A 19,865-nucleotide genomic window follows, 5' to 3' on the forward strand; every position below is an offset into this window, starting at 1 on the left:
ATGCAGTGATATCAAAGAAAAATACAAGGGATGGAAAAAGATGAAGCAGAAACAGGAGCAATAAATTAGATCACATGAAGAGGCACAACAGACCTATTACAATCCAAAGAAGGGAGGGGATTGAGCATGGTCTGAAACTTAATCTCATCAGTTTGGGATCACAGAGGGAATAATAGGGTATAGAAATTTATTTTACCCAATAAAGAAGAGACAGGGGAAAAAGGGAGAGTTTGAATGGAAGGGAGGACAGAAAGACTAGGATAAAGGAGTAAGAGAAGGGAGAAGGGGTGAGAAAGGTAGAGAAGGTAGAGGAAGAATTGGATAAGAAAAAAATATTGTTACAGAGGGACAGAGTAGAAAGAGAGAACAAAAGTATATATAGGTGAGAAAATAGGATGAAGGAAAATATAGAGTTGGTAATCCTAATTATAAATATAAATGGGATTAATTCTTACATAAAACAAAATTGAACAATAGAGTGGATTAAAAAAAAAAACAGAATCCTATAATACATTGCATATAAAAAACCCATCTGAAACAAAACGATACATAGAGTAAAGGTAAAAAATGTAAAAAAAGACTGGAGCAGAATTAAATATGCTTCACCTGAAGAAAAAAAAAAAGGAATACCAATTCTGATCTCAGAAAAAGCAACAGTAAGAATAAATCTAATTAAAATAGATAAAGAAGGAAACTATATCTTGTTAAAAGATACCCTAAACCAGGAGTCCTCAAACTACGGCCCGCAGGCCAGATGCAGCAGCTGAGGATGATTATCCCCCTCATTCAGGGCTACGAAGTTTCTTTATTTAACCTATAAAACAATGTTTTTGTTTTTACTATAGTCTGGCCCTCCAACAGTCTGAGGGACAGTGAACTGGACCCCTATTTAAAAAGTTTGAGGACCACTGCCTAAACATTGAATTGGTATTGATACAAAATGTATATGCACCAAGTGGTAGAGCATCCTCATTCTTAGAGAAGACATTAAGCAAGTTACAAGAAGAAATACACAGCAAGACTACATTAGTGGGGAAACCTCAACTTTCCCCGCTCAAAATTAGACAAATTCAACCATGAAATAAATGAAAAAGAAACTAGGGAAGTTAATAGAGTCCTAGAAAACTTAGATATACTAGACTCTGGAGAAAATAGAATGGGACCAGAAAGCAAAACACCTTTTATCAGCAATACATGGCACTTACACAAAAATTAACCAAGTATTAATCAGGACATAAAAACTTCACAATCAAATGAAGAAGGCAAAATAAATGCTGATGAACAAATGTAGGTTAAATGATAATGCAGATGGATAGATTTGGAACTCAATTCATTTTGGGAGGAGGCCTTTAGAGATGTGACCTTCAAATGTGTTTGTTGTCCTTTGATTGCAACACTGATTTCCTTCCCATATTCTGCATTTTAAAATTGGCCATCAAACTATCCCTCACATATAGTATATCATCTCTTTTAAAATTCCTTTTATTCATCTTGTAATATTTTGGCAAACTTAGACAATGTGTCATCTTTTACATGAGATGAGTAGTAATTTCCCATATGTCCCTGTGATGACTGTGTATTTAAAATCAGCCAGAGTCAGGAATTCAGGTTAAGGGGAAAATCTTGAATCTTTATTGAAATAAAGAGATGAAGAAGGATTGTGATAGCAATATGGGCAAACAGGAAGCCAGCTGACAGAGGGAGAATGGAGTTAAAGGATGGTCGAGATAGCAATGTGAGCAGCTGTGTCAAGATGCCAACCAGCAGTCTCTCTTTCCGCTTCCCTCTCCACTCCCCTGCCTCCACTCACCAAAATTGTCATTTCCTATACAACACATCAGGACTTGCACAAAAAGTGGGTGGGGGCCATTCTTTCTCCAAAAATATATATTAATAGAGTATGGTCCAATTACTATTTAGCCTCATGTGCTTGGGACCTCAGTGCATCTACTCAAGCCTCAGCCCATTACATGTCCCCAATGTACAAGGCTTCCTTTATAATTAGATTTTGTTTTGCAAATCTTTTGTATTCTGAATGTTCATGCTTTCCACCCCCCTCCGCAATATAGTGCAAAATTTATGAGTACAATGATGATTTTAATTTTTCCTATGTATCCAACACGCAAAACACTCAGTCACTCAATAAGTATTTATTAAGTACTATGTTCTTGGCATTATAGACAATGTCTGAAACATAATAGGCACATACACAATGCTTGTGAAATTTAATTGATCTTTTAAATGAAAAATATTCTATATTAACATTTCAATTTCTGAGAAAAATCTGAAGCTTATCTTATTTGTATTGTATAGTATATATAGTATACTATGTAGTACATATATAGTATTGTGTAGTATATATTAAGGATATAATAGTCTTTTCAATGAGGCTGTCTTCCATTTCTCCTGTTATTTATTCATAAACTGCACTTAAAAATAATGTGAGCTTTTTAATAATATATACCCCCATTAGGAAGCCTCTTTAAACATTAGAAGAATTCAAACAGGAAAATATCTCAATGTAGATTCACTGAATGCTAGATAACAATTTTTAAATGTATATCCTTGAATTTTCCTTTCACTGATCCACAAAATCTTTCTTTGGATACTTTCCCTTCCTCCTCATACATGACTTTGAATCTGATAGTTTTATTAAGTGTCCATTACTGGGCAACCAAAATCTCCTTCCGGTGAACAATTTTCTGATAGCATTTTTCATTTGGGCATTTCTCAGTGTGTAAATCAAAGGGTTTAACATGGGAGTGATCATTGTGTAGAAGACAGCAATACCTTTATCAATGGGAAAGGCTGTACCAGGCCTCATGTAGACAATAATACATGGAACAAAGAATAAGACAACTACAGTGATGTGGGAGCCACAGGTGGAGAGGGCTTTGCGTCTACCCTCCAAACTGTGAGCCTTCAGAGAACTCAGGATGACACTATAGGAAACCATTAACAGGAGGAAGTTTAACAAGCATATGAAACCACTATTGGCTGCGACAAATAGTCCAAGGATGTGAGTGTCAGTGCAGGCAAGGTTCAACAAAGGATTTAAGTCACACATAAAGTGATCTATGACATTGGGACCACAAAAGGGTAATTGGACCAGGAACAGCATCTGTATAGTTGCATGAAGTAAGCCTCCTATCCACACCACACCCATCAAGAGGCTACGTAACCGCCAATTCATGATGCTTGTATAGTGCAGGGGCTTACATATTGCCACATACCGATCATAGGCCATTACTGTGAGCAGGATGACTTCAGCCCCTCCAAAGAAATGTTCTCCAAACACTTGTATCATGCAACCATTGAAGACAATGGTTTTCTTTTCATAGAGTGAGTCTATAATGAGTTTAGGTGCATTAACAGAAGAATAACAAGCATCTATAAAGGACAGATAGGCAAGAAAAAAGTACATGGGGGAATCTAGACTAGGGTTGATGACAATAGTAATGACAATGAGTATATTACCCCCCATTGTTACAACATACATAATGGAAAATACAATGAAAATAATTTTCTGCATCTCTGGATTCTCCGTAAGCCCCAATAAGATAAATTCAGTGACATTATTTCCATTAGCCATTTTCCCCCATAGATGTTGAATTCAAGCAAGTGTTGTTTTAACTGTAAAGAAAGTAAAAGTTTTCAGTAAGGGGGCCTTATATTATTGGACTCTGCTCTAGAATGTTATCATAGAAAGAGATTGGTCTGAATATATATTCATATACCAAATGGTCTTGTCCCTTGGTGAACTTAAAATAGGTGATTTATACACACTTAATCTCTGTTCCCTTAAACTTAAAGTGTCTAAGTGAAGAATTATATGCTTTGAGTGCAAAAGGCTCAAAATTCAAGAAGATTTAACTTAAAATTCCCCTCAGTTGCATATTACTAGAAATTATAGTAGCTGTCATTTGCAGAATGCTTGAAAAGTACCACTTACTGTTTTATACTTTCAATTGCTCTATAAAGTTATTTACACAAGCAATCTAATTTCATTCTTATAACAACATTTTGGGATGGATATTATAATTCTACTCATTCTGGAGATAAGAAAATTGAGGCAAGGAAAGTTTGTTATTTTCCTAGAGAAACACCTAACAAGCTTCTAAGACAGGATTTGAATTCATGTCACCTAGATTTCAATTCCATCAATTCTATTCACCTAATTGTATAAATCTGGCCATGTTACTTAATCTATCTTTGCCTCTGTTTCCTCATCAGAATAATGTTGAATAGATTGATACTTTCCCTGTATGTTTTCTTCTAAGTGTGAGTGTTCTTATGATATGATTAGATTCGGTATGCCATTGAGTAGTTGTGACAACTGTGCTTTTTATCCTTACAGAGCAATTTTAGTAAAAATATTCCATCAAACCTCTCTTGATATTTTCACAGACAAACTAGTGATGTGGCTTAGCTGATAATATATTTTAGATTGGGCATTCATTTAATGTTGGGAAACAAACAACAAAGTTTGATTTAATATTACCTTAAAATTAAATGTCTATTAAGAACTATAGACATCTCTTCTTGGTTTAAGACCATTTAATATTTCTACAATCTATTTGGATAAAGGCATATGTGACATCAATTACTTAGTCACAAATGGCACAAACCTAGGAGGGATACATAATACCATGATCAACACATTCTTGTCAGGCTAAAACATTATGCCATATTTAATATGCAATAAAGTGAGAATCAACTAAAGCTTGGTTTAATCATATTTTTTTCTTAATTGGTGGTTTCTAAGCTCCTTATGAGTCAGAAGTGTGTTGTAACAACTAGTATGCATGGGTAATTTTTTCAACATTGACCCTTGCAAAACCTTTTGTTCCAAATTTTCCGCTCTTGTCCCCACCTTCTCCCCCAGATGGCAGTTAATCCAAACATGCATTAACTTTTAAATTAAAATATCTGAATATAAATTTTAAATATCAAAGACATCTAATGGCTTGTTGCCTTATTTGCCATAAATGATAGATTTAAGGCCCTATCCTATTAATGAGCAACAATGCAAAATGAGGAAAGCTCTTAAAAGGGAAGTTTTAGGATCATATTGCAATAACTATTGTTGTGACATATAGGGAAGAAGAAAGACTAGAGTGGAAGATGATAACCTGATGTCCCTAAAATTTGTTGATAACTATATTAATTATTCCATCCAAAATATCAGCTTTATCTTTAATAAATGTATCTTCTTTTCATTTTCTTCTCCCATACTCTGTCTTTCATTCATAGAAACAATTCTCTCACAGAAGAATTTCACTAATGGATACTACTATCTTCAATGCCAATTAAGATTTTAAAAAAACCCCACAATATATGAATAAAGGGAATTGGCTTCATATGTTCCCCACTAGCACATTTATATCTCCCCCCCCACCCCATCTACTGCAATCTCTCAGCTACCTGACAGCTGGTACCTTATTTTTGTTGTTGTTGTTGTTGTTGTTTTTTCTGTAATATTTGTCTTCCTCTCTATTTAACCATATCCAGCTGTATCACCATAGCTATATCACCTATCTCTAATTTATCTACTTTTGAATTTCTTTGTATATATTTGTCTGCCCCCACCACATTGCCTTTCTAGATCATCATTGCATTCTATATCACTTTTTTCATTTCTCAAGGAGTTCAATACCTTATTCTTAGTCTTTCTCTCTAACCCAAAGCTATCCTTTATAATAGTGGCTTCAATATATTTTTGTTCTCTTGAATATCCTTGCCTATCAGTTCATTAAGATCCTCCAATCAGTCAGTAAATAATTTATTAATAACTTACTGTGTGCTATGAACAGGCCTATGTGTTCAGGAATCCTTATATTCTATAGGATTATTCCACTTTAGAGTCCAAAAAGATGGGTCATAATTTAGACTTCACTCTGGCCTAACTAGGACATCTCAGTGATAGTGTGGTTTACACTTCCCTTCTCAGTATATTTGATATTATTCAAACTCTTTGTGTTTTAGCCTCACTTATTCTATTCTGTTGGATTCGCTTTCCAAATCATTACAATTTTCTCTTTCCTCCCAGTTATGTCCATTATTTCTCCTTCTTCAAAATTTTAAGCCTGTTCTTAATCAGTTGAGCTATTTGCCATCTTGTATTCTCAGATATCTTTTCCCCACTGCTATATACATACTGCTAGTCTTTTTTTTCCTAATCTGTTTTTCTCTTTCATAATTTTGGATTGATAAACCTTGATGCATATAACAAAATTCTAGTGAATGGATCCATCATATTTTTTTTTCATTTATTCCAAAAGGATCCTCACTTTTACATGACAATCATTTTAATTTTCAATCACTATCTCGTTCATCCTCTACAAAACTCAGGTTCAAAACCTGCTATTCTTTTATAAAGAATATTATGTTCTGCTTATCCATTCCACTTCCTAGGGATCTATTAAGCCTATCAAGTTGATAGAGAAAATAATTGATTCATCCTAAATTATATCATTATGCTGTCTTTGAAAAAATTCAAAATTTCCCTATATCTTCCTTCCTTTTGTCCTTTTAATGTAGACTTTTATAAAAAAGTTGTCCTTCTTTCTACACACAAAATATTACCAGAGGGTCCTATCCCATTATATCAATACTTGTTTGTTTATTTGTTTCATGACACAAGTGAGGTTAAATTACTTGCCCAGGGTCACACAATTAGTAAGTGTTATTTGGTCAGATTTGAATTCAGGTTCCCCTGACTTCAGGACTGGTGCACTATCTGCTGTGCCATCTACTTGCCCCACACTAATATTTCTAAAATATTTATCACAATGTTTGGTACATGATGTTTTGGTGTTTATTAATATTTATCACTTCCCTTTCTTATCTCTTTTCTTTCTTCTACTAGAATTTTTCTGTCTCTGGTTGTCTTTCTGCCTTCTCTCTGTGTGTCTCTTTCCTATTGTACTAGCTAACAATTGGTCTATCTGATTTTTTGAAATAAAAATCTAATTTCCTGAAGAGTCCCCTACAATCTGGAAGAAAGTGAAGATCTAGGACCAGTAAGGGAAACTTATTCTTCATTTACTCATGTTTTATATTTTATTATGACATTTAGTCATCTATGCATATATGTTTCAAGAGTTTAAGATTTGGATTATTCCAATTTAAAGATTATTCTTTAATGGTAATGAAGTCTGATATAAGTTACAAAACAAGTCATGGGATTACTATAAGTGACTCTTTGACCTTTGGTTATGCTATTTTTTTTTCCTTCAGATATTATGCTTGTTAAATGTAAATAAATTACATTTATATGATAGTTTGCATTTTACCAATGACTTTCTTCCCATCTAACCCCAGATAATGGCCATGAAAGGAATTATTATTTTCTTTATGCAGAGGAGGAAACTGAGAATCAGAAATGTGAAGGGTGAGAAAAGCAAAAATTGAATTGTCTGACTCATTGCAATTCAAGCATCCACCCCTACAAACTTTACTAGAACTGATACTTACTCTGCTTTATATATTTATAGTTATCCATTCTAAGCCATATTTCATAATTTTTAATAGATTTAATCTACAGTATAAAACTGGGTTCTTAAAACAAGCCTAGAAGCAAGCAGGAAATATAGCCTGACATATGTGGAATGACTTACCCTGTTCTGATGCATGGATAGAAATGCTTTCTCAAATATTCAAGCAAATTCTCACTTTCATGATGATATTGTCATTGAATAGGAAGATGGTGGCAATGGTTCAACCATAGAGTCAATCAGGTATTTATTTTTAATAGAGGTATTTTCATGATTCTTACATCCCAGATCTCCCTCACTCTGCATCTAGGGAAATTCAACCTTATTCAACACCACATTCTCTAATACTAGAAATAACAACAACAAAATAAAACAAACAAACAAACAAACAAAAAAAAAACCATCCCCAATCATAAAGATATTATGGAGATCTATCCATACTTTTATGAGAACAAACAGAAGTGACTTTAAATGACCATCTAGATTCTTACCTCCTCTCTCATGGCCTTGTCATGAGAAATGGAACTAAATTGCATATTATAAGGTTTAGAGACCCTGATTGTGCTCCCAAAGGAGTTAATTATTAATGGGGCTAAAGAGGCTTTTTTCCTAAAAGATACATGATTTTGGGAAGGTGTTTCTATAATAAAGCAGATATTCTCAGTTCATTCTTCTCTTTATATTGGGAGCATCAATTATGTGCCATAGAAGAAGAAGAATGAAATGTTCCTATTATTATTTTAGGATCTGTATCACTAAGGAAACTGTGTCCAGTATAAATCAGGTACAATCAGGGAATATCATACTAATGACATATCTCTGGTGCACCTTTCCCAAATCAACTTAGTGAAAATGGATTACAGTGGATCTACTTACTTTGTCAACTCTCCAGACATTTGTCAGGAAGTTTTGGTCAAATATATTATTAGGCTTAAAGAAATGACTAGGTATCTGAAAACTATAAGTGTTTTTCAATTATAAATGCAAATGAAAATATCTTATACTTTTTTTTGCTCCCCCCACAGGGATTTGGAGGGAACAAGGCAACTAACTAGTGCAAAAGATAGAATGTCAGGCCTACTGTTAAGAAGAATTATCTTTCTGAATTCTAACCCAGTTTCAGACACTTATAAACTATGTGACTCTGAACAAGTCATTTAATTGTTTGTCTAAACTCACCACCTATAAAATGAGTTGGAGAAGAAAATGACAAATAACTCCAGTGTCTTTATCAAGAAAACCTCAAAAGGCTTCACAAAGAGTTGAATGTGATTTTTAAAATGACTGAACAACAAAAAAATTGTATAGAATAGGGCATATTAAAAACCATTTCAATATTGTTTATTTTTTTCTCTTTAACCTAAAGCTAATATTCACTTTAGCAAAGCCCCAAATGCAGTGATATGGATCTTCCAATTCAACTCATTCAACCTGAATATACTCGAATCAGAGATTTATATTGTTTCTTTGATGATTTTCATCATTACCTTTAGTAAAAATCATCTATAATGAATAAAATGAGAATCAAAATATGCATTCCTTAAATGATGTGCTCAAAAAGTATAAATGCTCAAAAAGTTTTAAGAGCAAGAAGTCCCAAACCAAGCTATCACTAACCATGTGAAAAATTATTTAAATCACTAATACTGTCATTTAAGAAAGTAGTTTCTAACTGCATTACACAAGTTGTCAAATTGTGCATAGTTTTTAAACCAAATATAATGATATTAGACAGTTATTTATGAGATAAGAAAAAATAGAAAAATACCCATTTGTATTATAAAGATTTGCTATATATACATATGTAAATGCATATATTATATATATGTATGTCATCCTCAGTTTAATTTCTTTGTCACCACAAAAGCTTTTTGTGAATATATATACTTATATAAATATATTATGATATATATATACTCATATCCAGAGATGTGTGCATATGTGCATATTCATGTGTGTGTGTGTGTATATATATATATACATACATACACACAGACACAAACACACCAAGATATGTGTGTGTATGTTGTATTCTTGTTTCATTGTAGCCTTCTGTAGGGAAGGATGGGAAGGGAATAAAAAAAATGTATAGTGCACAGTAGGGAACAGAAGAAAATTTAGAAGGAAGCACAGAAAAGTTGAGTATTTTTGACAACAATGTATAGTATTTATTACATAGATTTTTAATAAACAATTTAAAATTAAAATTTGTATTTGTTTTTTTTTTTTTTTTGAAAGCTCTCTTTATGTTCTGCTATGTACATGGAAATATCCTACCCTTTTTGAACTAACATTTAAAATGAAAAAAAAAAAAGTATGTGTAGACTGAGTTATCACCCTGGATACCTTAGAATCAACCAGAGTCAGGATAAGCAAAAATCCTTGGGGTTTATTCTTGGTCTTTAAGGATAGAAGTGAATTGGATGGATGCAGAATCTCCACAATCTCTCCTCTTAGTCTCTCACCCAAATGACCCTGGCTAGTTTTACTCCACCCCCTAGTCCTTGCTACAATTTTCTGAATACACCAATTATTGAACCAGCACAGAATAGTGGGAAGAGCCGTTTTCCTAGCATATGCTTATAGAGTATTGTCCAATCGGTAATTAGCCTTAAGTCCTTAAGTGCTTGGTTGTCTGGCCTTAGTGCATCAACTCAAGAGTTTCAGCCATTTACATATGTACTGTGTGTGTGTGTGTGTGTGTGTGTGTGTGTGTCTAAATGAAGGTATGACAATCAACTGGGGAATAGCTTATAAAATTATGATTTATTAATAACATGGAATACTTTTGTTATAAAAATTAGTGAAGTTGATTTTCACACTTGAAAATTTATTCCATATAACCTCACAAAAAACCATGACTGCTGCTAAGCAATCCTATAATGTCTCACTTTCCATAGCTGTTCTTTTAAAAGATTTATCCCTCTTCAAATTTTCTATAGCTCCCTCTACCACCACACTCCGAATAGAGATCCTTCAGTCATGTTTTATAGAGAAAAAGAAGAATCTATTTACTTTGAATTCACTCTTCTCCCTTTCTCCTTATCTCATAACTAAGGAGGTACCTTTCAATTTTTCTTCTATCATCTGTTCTGTGTGAGGAATCATAGCTAGCCTTCTCCTTAAAGTAATATCATTCATTGCATGTCTTTTAACAAATTGTCCTCTTATAATTTCTGATTTTTTTTACTTATTTTATCTCTCCTACAGTGATTCATTTCCTACTGCCTACCAATAAGCCTACATCTTGATATGCTGAAAAACAATACACACTAACACAACACACACACACACTCATTCACATCTGTTTCAATTCTTTCATCTTTGTTAATATTGTGCTATTCTACTTCTGCTCTTTGTAGCTGAACTCCTTGAAAAGCAATCTACATAGATGGATCTACATTCTCTCCATTTTCTTCTTAATCCTTTACAATATGCTTCCTAACTTTGCTATTCCACTGTAATTGTTCATTTCTAAGTGACTAAGGACCTCTTAGCTTCCATTTTTTTAAATCCTCATTTTCCTTAATCTCTTTGCAGATTTTGTAACTATTGATCCCTTTTTCCTCCTTGATATTCTTTTCTTTCTAGGTTTCCAGGACAGCACTCACCTAGTTTTCGTGCTACCTATTTGATAGTTCTTTTTCTGTCTTCTTACTGGATCATTCTCCACATCATAGCCCCTAATTGTCAGCATTCCTCAAGATCATGAACTGGGCCTTTTTCTCTTTTCGTTCTTTCCTTCACTTGGTGATCACCTTTAAAAGATTTAATTACTATTTCCATGCTGATGGTTCTCAATTGCTCTGATCTCTGTTGATCTACAATCTCACATTTATATCTGAAATTAGATGTCCAGTATACATTTTGCTTTTGGACAAGGGCATTTTTTAGGAGTTGTTTACTAAAGTCAACTTTTTTCTTTCTTTTTCCAATTATTGACTCTCTCTTGCATACCTCTCATTCCTTTTCTCATTTTTTTTCTTCTTTCTCCCTTAATTAACTTTGAAAGTTTTTTTTAGGAGCCCTCCCCAAGAAGCCTCTTTGGGCTTTAGACCAATTCATAACACTCTTTGAGATTTCATTCATGGTATAAACTGCTTGTATTTTTGTTTTTCTTCCCGGGTTATTTATACCTTCTAAATCCAATTCTCCCTGTGCAACAAGAGAACTGTTGGGTTCTGCATACATATATTGTATCTAGGATATACTGTAACCTATTTAACATGTATAGGACTGCTTGCCATCTGGGGGAGGGGATAGAAGGAGGGAGGGGAAAAATCGGAACAGAGGAGAGTGCAAGAGATAATGTAAAAGATTACCCTGGCATGGGTTCTGTCAATAAAAAGTTATTTAAAAAAGAGAGAGAGAGAGATTTCATTCATGGACATGTCCTTTAATGCTCTCAAAGAAATCCTCAGAGAGATTAATAACAAATGTGTTTTCAAATGGTGGATATTTTAAGAAGTTGATGGATTTGATGGAGCAGGGGGATTACATTATGTGATTTGTGTCCATTCAAACTTTATATCTGTTGCATTATGACTACATTCAATAATCTATTGTTAACTTCACTATTTATTCTCTAATTTAAAAATGAAGGCAGGTAGGTGTAATAGTGGGTAAAACACTGGTTTAGTGCTTTAGGAGGTTCATATTTTAGGAAAATTCATATTGCTGAGTTCAAATTTAACTCAGATAATAACTATCTTGAACATGTCATTTAACTCTTGCCTCGATTCCTTCATAAAATAAACTGGAGAAGAAAATATTAAAGCACTTCAATATCTTTGTCAGAAAATCACCAAATGAAATCATTGAAAGTTGGAAATGATTGAAACAACTCAACAACTCAAATTTAAAGTAGTTTGTACAAAGTAATTATTCCACTAAGTTTATTTCTTAGTAACTCCTTCTTAACCACTTTTAATTCACTACTGGGCTAGTTACTCAAGCAAGTTTCTCAAAACTTCACTCCTCAATATTTAAAAAAAAAAAAAGTACTGGGGCAGTGGATAAAACACTGGCTTTGAAGATAAAAGGACGATAATTCAAATCTGCCTTCACAGACATATCACTTCCTAGCTGTATGACACTGGGCAAGCCATTTAACCCCAATTAACTCACTTTTTAAAAAAAGAAATGTTTGTATAGTATGAATACTATTTTCCCAGTTATGAAGTTATTTCCTTGCAGGGAAGATCACCTTAATTTTTGTCTTATTATTTTCCTCCATCACTTAATAAATTTATTTAAATTAACACTTTCCCTCCCCAAATAAAGCAAACTTGTAATTGCATCAACACTTTTTCTGGAACTTTTAGTGTTAGCATTGTTTGGAGCATTTATATGCTTGAATAAGTTGTCCAAAATTACTAAAATAGGTAAGAAATGACATTTAAAGCATGACTTTGTGTTTTCCTAGGGTGATCTCACTATTCATTAGGCCATGTTTCATCTTCTGAGAAATACAAAAAGAAAAAATAAAAGATATACTTTCATTACTAAACATTTCTTACTATAAATGACAGCAAAAGGGCAACATCCTATCTCTAATATAATATGGAACAATCTTTTCTCATTAAGGTTCTGTATTTGATTTAAGAACTTCTGTAAGAGTATTTTATTTGTATACTCCTATACTCTATTCCACTTCCTTCAAATATTCTGGTTGTCAATAGTTTTTTCACTCTTTTCCATGCTTGGAGGCCTTATTTTAAATAGCCTTATATCTCTTTGAATCTGCTAATTCAAATACATAATATTTTACTATTCACCCAACATAGTGCAGTCCCAATTTTCTGAGATTCATGAGCTTGAAAAGTTTTGATTTTTGAGATATATGTGAAATATTAATAGTAATTTAATTTTCATTCCAGTTGTATTATTAAAGTTTAAAAATTAATAAAATTGCTGTTATTAATCCTACTTTCTAACCTCATAAAGCTCCCCAAAGAAAAGTTATTTTAGTGGATTTCACGATGTATGCCTCAGTCTTCTAAATTCTATTGCTGATTGGGATTTCAAAAGACCAGAATCCTGAGCCTAAGTTGTCATTTGGCTTAACTTTGAACATACTACTAAAAGCCTCTTAACATCCCTAAATATGAAGGGAAATAGTAATTTCTCTTTAAAATGTCTCTACGACCTTATTATTTGGACACATTCTTTCCCCTCTCCTTAACTCTACTATTAAGACTATTCACTGAGACATCTCCAGAGATTCAGAATTGAAAGATGGAAGACTGATCCTATTTTCTGCCCAGATTACTCAAAGGATTTAATTAGGGGAGGCATAGCTTTAAGAATGCAGTATTTGAGTGGCTCACAGACATGGGCTGGTGTTTTTATTGAATATGCATACAATGCTTCTCTGTTGATAAAACTGTATGAGTTATGACTAAGTTCATGAATTTACATGGAATCAATTTAATAAGCTATGAAAGACCAATTGTTTGAAAAACTTTATTATTGTGGAGGATTGGAGGAGAAACCATGAAATTATTAACTTAGGTACACTTAAAAATTAATTATTATGGACTTTTTTGGGTATGTGATTTCAACAGAGTAGATAAGGGTGAATAGTCCATGCTCTAAGCAGATGTCTTTCAGTACCAAGGAAATCATATCAGAATACAGGACTTGAAACAATTGACTTCATGGAAAGGTAATATAAAAGTCATTTGCATATCTGATTCAAATTATGTTCTGCTTTAGAATTATAAAGTAGATTCTTGCTAATCTAACTTGAATAAATGTTTATCAATTGATTTAGTGAAAAATGGGAAAGCATATTATTTTTTAAAAAAGAAACAAAAACCCATAGTCGTCATCTTTTCATCAATTTTTCATCTTTTTTTAAGTAATTAAGGATGCAAATCAAAAAAAATCAAATAATTTCTAAAAATTATTTTAATTATTGTAAGATTTAAATTATATGGAACAATATATGTCCCATAGTTACAGAATTATTTATTGCAATGTGACATCCTTGAAAAAAAAATCTACAAAAATATAATGAAGTTTAGCAATATATTCAGAAATTAGTATAGGCTATTGATTTCAGAATAGAGCTTTAATGATCTGGTTTTACCTAGTAATAGATAACTATAGCCTTCAATAAAGTGTTACACAGAAAAAATGCAGTTTCTGTCATTTCTTTCATTCCCCTTTTGAAATGCCTGATGAATATGAAACAAAAAAATAATAGTCATAATACTATGACATTTATAAGGTTTTTTTTTTTTTTACTATGTGCTACTTTTGTATTACTTCCCTCTTAAAAACATATTAATTTAGCATGCATTCAAACTTAGGATTTGATAAACTTGGAAAATATTAATAATCATTTATTATGATATATTTTCACCAATCAATTGGATTTAACAGTATATTATTGGGAAAAATTTTATTGTTAAAATAGAATAAATCTCAATTCATTGAATGAAATACAATGTCATCAGTATTTAACTCTGCCATGATGAAGGTCATCCAAATGATCCTCAGTTTGGAGGGAAAATTCCTAATTATTTAAATTCAAATTATTTTTCATATATAATCAAAGAACATTGAATCATGGTCTTATATTTCTGTGCATTAATCTCTTTCCCACTACAATAACAACCAAGTATACTGTTCTTTCCTGAGAACAAATCAGGTTCTTGAAATGGAAGTGGCTTGGAAGTTTCAGAAGAGGACTGATGCTTCAGTTGAAAAGATTGTATTTACAAAGAATCTATATACCCTTTGAAATAGGGATCATGCCATTTGAAATGGGGAAACTCATTGCCAGGCAGTCACCTAAAAGGATTTTAGTCAAAAGTCCTTTATACACAGAAATATTCATTAAAGTAATTTTTGTGATAGCAAAAACTGGAACAATTTAGATTTAATTTATTGGGGAATTCTTAGATATGAAATACTATATGTGTTGAAAAAATATGAATATATGAACTTTAGACAAATATTAAAATATTTTCATGAATTTAAGCAGAGAAAAGTAAACACAACAAAGGCAATATCCACATGAATGATAATAATATAAAAAAGAAAGAACAATTCACACCAAAACCTGAATATAATATAATGATCAAATTTGTCACAGAAAATAAGAAAGTGTGCCTCTTTCCTTTTTTACAAAGAAGAAAAACTACAGATGAAGCATATAGTTCATATACTGTCAGATGTGGGAAGGATATATCAAGAAATGAAAGTGCTATAAGAAAGGGTCATTAAAAGGTTTGTATTTCATAATTATCTTTATAGGTAAAAATCTGATGCAACTACGGAAGAATATCCAACTTTTATACATGAGATTAACTTTGCAAACAAAACATCTGTAAGTTGTTCCTCCCTGTTTCACCTTCCATCCCCATCAAAAAAAAAGGTTTGTGGTAAAGTAATGTTTCACTATTGTGATGAGTATTTTGGTAAAGAAAATGATGCTTATAAAGGTTAAGAAGAACATCCATCTAAAGGGTCATATGTCAGAATTGAATTTGAGGATTTCATAACTGAAAGTCTGGTGCTGTATTCAATAAACACTTTGCTCTGCAGTCCCCTCACTTCCAAATGCATTGACACACATCTACTCACTCACATATGGAAAGTGGGAGCAATGTCACCGAGTTTGTCCTTCTGGGGCTTACCCAGAATCCTGACATACAAAAAATTCTATTTGCTATATTCTTTATTATCTACATTTTAACTATGGTGGGCAATAGCCTGATAGTCATGACTGTCCTTGGAAGTAAGAGCTTGAATTCCCCTATGTACTTCTTTCTTGCCTCCTTGTCTTTTATAGATGCTATCTATTCCAGTGTCATTGTCCCTAAAATGACCTTAGATATGCTTAAAGAAAAAGCAACCATTTCTTTCCAAGCATGCATGGTCCAGCTATTCTTAGAACATTTTTTCGGTGGTACTGAAGTTTTTCTCCTCATTTTTATGGCCTATGATCGCTATGTAGCCATCTGTAAGCCTTTGTATTACTTAGTCATTATGAGATGGCATATATGTGTTCTGCTTGTGGTGGTGTCCTGGTTTGGAGGTTTTATGCATTCATTATTTCATCTAATTTTTATTGTAAAGCTCACATTTTGTGGACCCAATGTAATGGATCACTTCTTTTGTGACATGTATCCTTTATTGGAACTTTCTTGTACAGATACCTATATAATTGGCATCTCAGTGGTTGCTAATGGAGGAGCAATATGCACAACTATCTTTTTACTATTGCTTATCTCCTATGGGGTCATTCTACATTCATTGAGAACTCAAAGTCTGGAAGGTCGACAAAAAGCCCTTTCTACTTGTATTTCCCACATCACAGTTGTTGTCTGCTTCTTCGTTCCTTGTATTTTTATGTATGTCAGGCCTGTCTATACCTTCCCCATTGATAAATCTCTTGCTGTCTTTTATACTGTCATTACTCCAATGTTGAACCCTTTGATCTACACCCTGAGAAATACAGAGATGAAAAATGCCATGAGGAAGCTTTGGAACAAAAAAGTGATGTCCAGCAAGCAGTAAAGTAATGGTCACCCTGGCCAAACAATGGTAATTCATAAAGGAAAGGTTAAAATATTGTTAAATCCCTCAAACTTTTTTTTTGAGGCTAAGAAAGCTTGTCTTGAATATGTGAAGAAAAAAGATTTTTTGCCATTAGCATTAAAAATCCCATTTTTATTCTTGAATTGTTTTTTCCAGAACGTCATGATTTGATGAAAATGTTATACATATCCAGATTGACATCTAATGAATTTATTTTCATCACAGTTTGAAGTATCTTTTGCTCATTATTTTATTTTTGCTTCTTTTTCTGCAAGATGTTTAATATATTAAACATTATATGTATATAATTATATATATGTTATAATATAATTATATATTATATATTAAAATATATATGTTAAATCTATTTAGCATGACTTTTTATTGATAATTGACACTGTATTTCTTGCCTTTTCAATTAGTGGAGGAAAGGTTGAATGGAAAAGATAATTTGGAACTAAAAAGAGAATTAAAAAATAATGTCATGGTTCATCAGGAAAAATAAATTAATTTTTAATGAAGTGATATATTTAAGAGCAATTGTCTTTTCTATTAATAATACAAAAATAATATTTTCAATAATATTGTTCAGTATGTTTAACAATGTGATTTTTATGCCATTGAATATCTTTGTGATGTGTTAATTTAATTTATATGCTAGAGAAGGGGAAAAAACCCAACTAATCAATTTATTTTACCTTGAAGTTATCCCTGCTTCAAGTTCTCAATATAAATTAACCAGGTTCATTTTCAAACTGAATCTCAGGGGTTATAGTGTGATACAAAATCTGGGAATTTAGGACTATTTTGTTCAGAATTGAAAAAAATCATATATATATATATATATATATATATATATATATATATATATACACACACATATATATATGATATGTATGTATGTATATACCTAAAGATGCAAAAAAGAGAAAGATTTGACCTGATATTTTAAAATGAAATAACATATTTCAATTGTTATAAGTAACAAAGTTAAATAATGATATCAATAATCAAATTGGAAATTGATCCTTTTATATTTTACTTTTCAAAAATAGACATGGCATAGATGATAGAGTTTTGTAGATATAAAATAACTAGGTTTAAATCACTTTTGACACTATACTGATTATTTATCATCTTTTAACCTTCATAATTATTGTTATTATCATATCTAATTCTATTTTTTCACTTGGGTTCTGATAGAAACAGTCCCAGAACAAAATATTATACATTATTTTTGCTTATTTTAATTTATACTTGATGTCTTACATATTATGTTAAGCTATATTTTAATATTTGGAGTTATATAAAAATTTGGTACACATAAATCTATTCCAATGATAATCTTAAAGAAATAACCTTCAGTACAACTCTGAAAGTTTATATAATTTGTCCTATTTACAACAAAGTCTTATTTTACTTGTCCGGATTTCTATATTTGGAAAATTGTTCAATGTGGCTTAAACATTATGAGTAATTGAATGATTTTAATTAGAAGTTTGATTCTAATCATTTTATGTATCAAAGTTATGGCTGAGTGCCATATAATTTATTTGATCTCATACAATGAGATACTTCCTCAAAAAAAGTTGAGATCTCAATTGGCATTCTGTGCTGCCTATTTTTTTCCCTACAAAAACAGTCCTAAATGGGTATGTCATAGATACATTTTGTAAAGGTTGTTGGGATTTGCTTCACTGTTCCCATAATGCCCTTTGATGATTTTCATTGATTGCCAATTCTGTATATTTGAAGAGCTGATATTGTCGTATGTTTTTTATGCTCTCCTATCCAAACAATTTATAAATATAACTGTGATTTGGCAAGATAATGATGATGATGAATACAATATAGATAGCATTTATATAGCACAATCCTAGGAAATATATTAAGGACTAGGCAATAGTTATGTCATTTAAACTTCAAAACAATTCTGGGAGATAGGTGCTGTTATTACCCTCGTTTTAGAGATGAAAAAACTGAAGCAAATAGTTAGGTCATATGACATAAACATCCCAGAGCTAGTAAGTGTCTGAGGTTAGACAAAAGCCCATCTTCCTAATTATAGACCTTAAGGTCTATTCACTAGGATAACTCACTGAAATATCATCACAATTGTTATTTTTGTTTTATCCCAATACTTGTTTTTATTTTTGTATGATCATATTTCATATTCAATATATCATGATTGCTATTCCAATAGTATGATGTATGATTCTTCCCTAAGACTTTTATGAATTCTACAAGGATTATACTTTTTATATAATAGAATACTTCTCCTGGTGCTGCTTAAAATCATGAGCTCATAAATGATATATTTGGCTAGTGTATCTCTTTTCACATTGTTACTCCATGATATTCTACATCTTTCACCCTTGTTATATGCTCCATTGATTTTTCTGCCTAATCAATTTTCATTTAAAATTCATTTTTGAAACAGGCTTCATCTGTCATGTATCTTTTTATTATTTGTATTACTTTCAGATTTGACTGTTTTGATGAGGTCATATTCTATGATTCAGCATTACAGGCTTTGACTAGAAGAATATTGACACAATGGGATGAATTTTTAAAGATGGGAACATATAACGATTGTTGGATGTACCATGTGACCTTTTGGAAGATTTGCAGGTGTTACAGATATTACCTGTTTTTATTATTTTTTTTTTTCATTACAAATCTCATTTACTTACTTTAGCTTTTTGAAAGTGGGACTGGTGTGTCATTTATAGGGAAATGCCCACCACTTAGCATTCAGAGTTCATCAGATCTTTTTCTGCAGGTAGGTACATTTTTCATTATGATCCAGTAGAACTA

At 32.0% G+C, this 19,865-nt stretch overlaps 1 protein-coding gene and 1 pseudogene across 1 annotated transcript; one reads left to right on the forward strand and one right to left on the reverse strand.

Annotated features, from left to right (window-relative positions):
• Positions 1-2,663: 2,663 nt before the first annotated feature.
• LOC127541329 (olfactory receptor 4C46-like) lies at positions 2,664-9,280 on the reverse strand (annotated as a pseudogene).
• Positions 9,281-16,097: 6,817 nt separating this feature from the next.
• On the forward strand, positions 16,098-17,027 carry LOC127541310 (olfactory receptor 4A47-like). Its single transcript, XM_051966594.1, has one exon. It carries the CDS (start codon positions 16,098-16,100, stop codon positions 17,025-17,027), a length of 930 nt encoding a protein of 309 aa, XP_051822554.1.
• The last annotated feature ends 2,838 nt before the right edge of the window (positions 17,028-19,865 follow it).

The sequence above is a fragment of the Antechinus flavipes genome, chromosome 6, assembly GCF_016432865.1.
Source record: "Antechinus flavipes isolate AdamAnt ecotype Samford, QLD, Australia chromosome 6, AdamAnt_v2, whole genome shotgun sequence".
Classification (NCBI taxonomy): Eukaryota; Metazoa; Chordata; class Mammalia; order Dasyuromorphia; family Dasyuridae; genus Antechinus; species Antechinus flavipes.

Bases quoted from the DNA above. Each gene is read 5' to 3' on its own strand.
- LOC127541310 (XM_051966594.1), top strand. From the start codon at position 16,098: ATGGAAAGTGGGAGCAATGTCACCGAGTTTGTCCTTCTGGGGCTTACC.